The 6,000-nt window shown below is 38.0% G+C and overlaps 1 protein-coding gene across 1 annotated transcript in view; it reads left to right on the plus strand.

Annotated features, from left to right (window-relative positions):
- ABCA12 (ATP binding cassette subfamily A member 12) overlaps positions 1-1,809 on the plus strand; it is a 178,547-nt gene extending 176,738 nt beyond the window's left edge. Inside the window, exons 53-54 of the mRNA XM_029225551.1 lie at positions 256-393; positions 1,708-1,809. Coding sequence (XP_029081384.1) covers positions 256-393; positions 1,708-1,809 — 240 coding nt within the window. The remainder of the gene's footprint in view (positions 1-255; positions 394-1,707) is intronic.
- The last annotated feature ends 4,191 nt before the right edge of the window (positions 1,810-6,000 follow it).

The raw sequence follows: 6,000 nt of genomic DNA on the forward strand, positions 1-6,000 counted from the left end.
TATAAGTGCACATGAATGTAGAATATTTTGGAATTTTCATTAGCTCTTTAATTTGTTTTCTCTTGGACATTCATAAAACTTTTTATCTCACCTTTGAAAGCTGTTAATCTCAAAACATACCCATTATTTACAATGTAACATCATTTTCAGAGGAATGAATTTCAGTACGTTTCTTAGCTCTTGGTCAAGTTATGTGTAGTCAAGTCAATATTACCTGACACTGAGAAATACATTTTTTCCCTTTGGTTCCCACAGGATCAGCACCTCAGCATGCTAGTGTATCATGTGCCGGTCACCGCAGGAGGAGTAGCAAACATTTTTGATCTGCTGGAAACCAACAAGGCTGCTTTAAATATCACAAATTTCTTAGTGAGTCAGACTACTCTGGAAGAGGTAAGCTGGATACCATGATCCATGTGCACAACGTCACATAAATTATTATACATTCCGATTATTTCTTTTTAATGACATTGAATTTGTTTTTAATTGAAGCAGTATCTAAACTTGCACCTGAAAAAGTTAGCTTAATTTATTTCTAAGTGCATTTGGGGATGTTAGGAAAAAATATGAAAAGAGTTAACTATTTTTAATGGAGAAAAGAAGATTTTTTTTCCTTCTGTAAGACATCTGTACCCATCAGTTATCTGTATATGTAAAGCAACAGTTATTTTCATCTATAAAACAAATAGCTGTTAACACTTTCCTTACTTTCTCCTTGGTAGGTTTCTTAAATAACATTTCTATTGATTGGCTTCCTAGATTAGGGGAGGATGGGGTTATCTAGTGAGAATTTGGTGCCAAACCTTTAGATCTGCTAGATTCAGGCAACCAAAGTGGTAAATGCAGGATTCTTTTGTTTCATTCACATCATCTGTCTTAATTACGTTTATATTCGGTAACTCGAGGCATCATGGAACATCCTTCATCACCTTTGCACTGTTTTAGTTTTATACAGTTCAACCAACCTGATATATAGAACATTTGATTGGACCTATCACTGGAATGGGTCTGAAAGTGAGGCTACAGAGGCCTCTGAATCATGCTGCATCTCATGGACAATTTTTTATGGGGAGTTAAGGCAATTATGGCTTTACCAACACAGAAGATTTATCCTTTGACTTGTAACCAATTACCAGTATCATGTCTGGCATAAAATAGACTCTCAATATTTTCTGGATGAATCTATGACTAAGAGAATTTTAAACAAAGTCATAAAGGTCTGCCTGTTAAATAATAAGCTTACTGAACATAATGTTAATGTGAGCTTTGTATACAAATTTTATTTTAGTGCATTAACTGTTGAAACTAGCGACCCTCTTGAAACTAGTGAAATTTCTCTCAACATCATCATACAAACATTTGACAAGGGCTTGGTTTGGGCTCCTTGTTAAAAGATACTTGAAAGATACTGATACAGATCAAATAGATACAAATATGTGGCTATAGATATTTAATTATAGCTTTAGATTTATATTATGATTATAAATGTATTTATAGTTGTAGATATAGATATTATTTTCAAACCCCAGATAAATTTCAATGCCTAAAGGAAGGACTCCTAGTGAGAGTTTGTTTCTGTGTTTGGGCGTGCCCCTATGATATCTAGTTTTCTTCTTATTAGCTCTCCCATTGTGCATACACACACACACCTTATTTCTTCCTTTGGTTTACCAAGTACTAATGGCTTTATTTCCCTTGAAAAATCAGGTTTTCATCAACTTTGCCAAAGACCAAAAGTGCTATGAAACTGCCGATACCAGTAGCCAAGGTTCCACCGTAAGCACTGACTCACAAGATGACCAGCTGTAGTCTTAGTACCTCCAGCAAACTTAGTCTCAACAAATGCCAATGGCTTCATTTTGAGGAGCCGCAGAAGATACAAATTCCTCAAAATATCTTAATTTTAAAGTATTATTCTGTATTGGAAAGTTACAATTGTGCAAGACTAGCCAGTAACTATAAATGGAAAGTTTTCTTTCTAAGGTCAGTGAATGTTTTTACTACTGAAATGAATTTCTGTCTACTCAACACTGTGAGCATGCTAGTGTGTAAGCTGCTGACTCTTATGCAAAGATGAAACCACTGAAGATGAATGCCTTAATTTATTACTTTCAATAAAAAGACAGCTTAAAAGCATGGCTATTAGCAGTTGAAAGGAAAGAGTGGAGAAGAAAAGTAAGGTAGCTTGGGGTAGGTAGAATTGGGAAAGCAAACAAAATAATTTATTTTCAGAAAATAATAGAATGAACATCATCATGAATACATGAATCTATTGTGATGTGTAAAGTGCCAAGGGCCAGATTAACATTGGCAGTAATGAGTGGGCACAATGTCTAGAGTGTTTGTGTATGTCATTTTCAGTACCTGTAAATACATGGGGACATACTGACCCCCCCGAAATGCCTTTCTACAAGAATGCTATAGAAGGGCAGTTTACCCTGGTGGTAAATAGAGCTTAAATCTATTCCTGCAATGCCTTGCCAATAGTAAGGCACAGAGCAGAGCAAGAAGCTACTTGCTTTTCGGCGGAAATAGGTGTGTCAGCTGGGCAGATACAAATCCTGAAAGATGATAGAGAATTCATGTGCCGCTGGCAGACAACATTTTTTAAAGCTGTTACAGAAAGGTTCATATTCTGGGTCTCTCTGAAGGAAACATTCCTGTGGAAGGAAAATGAATATGAAGATAATTTTCAGCTAATTACCCAGCTGACCCAGAATCATATATATGGCTATAGAATAGACTTCGTAATAATGCCAAATTATATGGCCCTTGGGGGAGGTGCTTTACATAATGTGTGTGTGTGTGTGTGTGTGTGTGTGTGTGTGTCTATGTGTCTATATAAGTTTGCTTTGACACATCTGTTTTGAAAATCAATAAAATCAACATTTAGTAAAAACAGTTCATGAAGTCATTTCATTTGTTAGGGAAGAGCCAGGAATTTAAAACTTGGAGTCACATGGATGACAAGCTCCCATGGGACCTGGCCCCTGCTTACTTCTGCACCTTCACCACTTTCTTTCTCCTCTTCCTCTTTAGGGTGTAGCCATGCTGGCCTCTTTTTGGTTTTGCCAGTGCACCAAACTCCTTCCTCCCTCCACACCTCTGCATGTATTTTCATACGTCTCCCTGTGTGAAATGCCCTTCCCCCACAGTGTGTGCCTAGCTAAGTCTTCAGAAATGTTTTTCTTTCTCAAAGAAGCTTTCCTTCCCTAATTCTTCAGTTTAAATCCAATCCCCCAGTCCTAAAACTGTACTCTATTGTACTTCCTAATTTTCTGTGAGAGCACGCATCCTAATTTGTAATATATCTAGATTAATGATATATATCTTAACAGATGGCAACAAAATTTCTCTTAAGATAGAAAATATCCTTGTTGAATATAATACATAGATAAGCTTTTTGGAGTAGACAGTGTAATTCTGAGAGGATGAGTGCCTTCAGCGGTCCAAACAAGCAAAAAAATGGTCAGGCTCCATGAGAGAATAGAGGGATTTGTTTATTGTTCATTGTGTTTGTTATTGTGGTGGTTGGTTGCTTGCTTCTGAGCAGTTGTAGGAAGAGAAACACAGGGGGAGGAGAGAAAGGAAATGGAGAAAGGAGGAACCAGTGAGATGGTAGAAGGCTGAGTATTGAAGAGAAACTGAGTATTGAGAAACTGAGTGGTTGAATGGACTTTTAAAACCATGAATTTCCAAATGTTTTCACATTCGTTTGCTGTGCAGCCATGCTGTGGACTGTCCTCCTACCCCTAAATCTTGGTTAAAGTCAGTCATACTTACTAATGCTTTATGTGAATGAGTGTCTAGTGGAAATTGAGGAAAGGATGAGCTGTCTTCTTTGAAAGAGGCACAGAACAATGCCTGCTTCACCACAGAGCAGGAGAAGCCTGGCAGGAGGCGAGACCATGAGTCGGAGGGGTCCGGATATGTGCTGAGCGGAGCTTCTGACCCCCCAGGATGTGGATCTGGGAGGTTCCAGCCAATCTCATCTACCTCTCAGTAGGCAGGGAAGTCCAAGCTGGCCTCTGAATGACATGGATGGCACTTTTGAGTGTTTATTTAGTATTTCTCTCCCTCACTAGACATGAAGCTCTATGAGGACAGGAGACCTACTTTGATCTTCCTAGTTTTCCCATCAATACCTACACACACGATAAATATTTGTGGTACTCAATAAAGATTTGTTGGTTAAATAGATGAATAAATAAATGAATGAGAAACAAAAGAGAAGCAGGCATGGTTGGTATGGAAACCAGGCATCTTTATTCTGTTTAAATCTATGAAATTCAGTGAAGTTTCCCATGAGGTAGTTTATTCATGGAGAAGAAAACGGAAAGATGACGCTTTGTTCCATAATACAGATATTACAGTGTATCCACTGGAATAGGAGGATTGGGGTACCTTCTTTGGGAATGGAATTCTAATGCTTTGCTTCTGTACATTCCTGCACAGTTATTTCTTCTTTGTCTTTTTGTCTGTGAGGATGTACTGTATGAGTTTTACAGTGCATTTTTACATATAAGTAAGGAACGTACATAAAAAACTATTTGAACCCACATCCCTTGGGGCTTCTCTGCAGTAGAGAAAATGTTTTGAGAATTCCCAGCTCTTGGAGGACTGCCTCCACTCTGGATAACCCGTACAGATTCTGCTTTTTCGTATGAGTTACCTAAATTACCTCTGAGGATTGTGGCAATCTTCACCTCACGTATAAAACCTGATTTTCATAATATTAAAACATTTGGAAAAATGATATGTACAACTACCTTCTCCAAATATGCTCTCTACCCGAATGATTCATTCTTCTCCTCAGAGATGATAATTCCCTAGACAAGAGCAAATGCCCTCCTGGGTGAGGGTGAGGGTGATACAGCAGGCTTGCATGCTCTTACCTTGACAGGAGCCTGGGAGCCTGCTTGCTTCATTAAAGTACACTTATCAACATAAGATTTTAAGTATAATAACAGAAAGCTAAAAGGGAATGGAATTATTTCCTTTGGCATCATTTGTGACACTTAATCTTATCCCTCCCTTACTTATCAACCCAGACCGGTTTTCCATAATCTGTAGAACGAAATGCAGACTCCTTAACTGACCCTCAAAGAATCAATATTTCATAATACACCCCACCACGTCCACCTCTCTTCCTCATGTACCCTACGCCCAACTTCAATGAATTGCTTGCTATTTCCTATTATGACAGATCTTTTCGCACCCTTGTGCCACTTTGCTCTTGTGCCACTCCTTTCTCTTGAAAGACCACCTCCCTGTTCCCACTCAGCTTTTATGTAGAAACTCCTCTTCTTCTTCACCTTTTCTTTAAGGAAATCTTCCCAGAAAGCCTCCGGCAGAGTTCATCGTTCTATCCTCATTACAAAAGCATTCTGTGCAGGCCTCTGCAGCAGTGTTTCCCTGCTGGATTATAATCATCCCTATACCTTCTTTCTCTTCCCATTACACTCTAAGTTGATCAAGAGTAGTGACCTGTTATTCCTTCATCATTGTATCTGCCATACCCAGCAGAGTACCAACTATTCTTGCTCAATAAATCATTGAGACACCAAAACGTCTGTTTCAATGTAGAAATATTTTCATAATTTTGCTCTGAATTTTTTGCAGTTATGTTTGTTTTAGCTTTAGAAGACTAGCTATTATAATTTAATGTTAACTGCTACGGAAAAATGTTCAGATGACCAGACATTTTACATTTAAATGTTGTTTCTGCATAAAGCACAGATGCTAAGCAGTTAGGGTGGGCAGATGACCCAGGATGACCAGAGTACCTAATTTCTCGCGACCACTTTGATTACTTTAGAGACTGACACATGACTCCAGTAAAATTAGTCAATTCACCCTTGAATTAATCTTTTCTGTTTCTTTGTCTTATTTTTATTTTTGAATTTTATTTACTTTTTTATAGAGCAGGTCCTTATTAGTCATCAGTTTTACACACATCAGTGTATACATGTCAATCCCAATCGCCCAGTTCATCAGACC

Source organism: Monodon monoceros, unplaced genomic scaffold (genome assembly GCF_005190385.1).
Source record: "Monodon monoceros isolate NGI ecotype Baffin Bay Population unplaced genomic scaffold, NGI_Narwhal_1 Super_Scaffold_16, whole genome shotgun sequence".
NCBI classification, from domain to species: Eukaryota; Metazoa; Chordata; class Mammalia; order Artiodactyla; family Monodontidae; genus Monodon; species Monodon monoceros.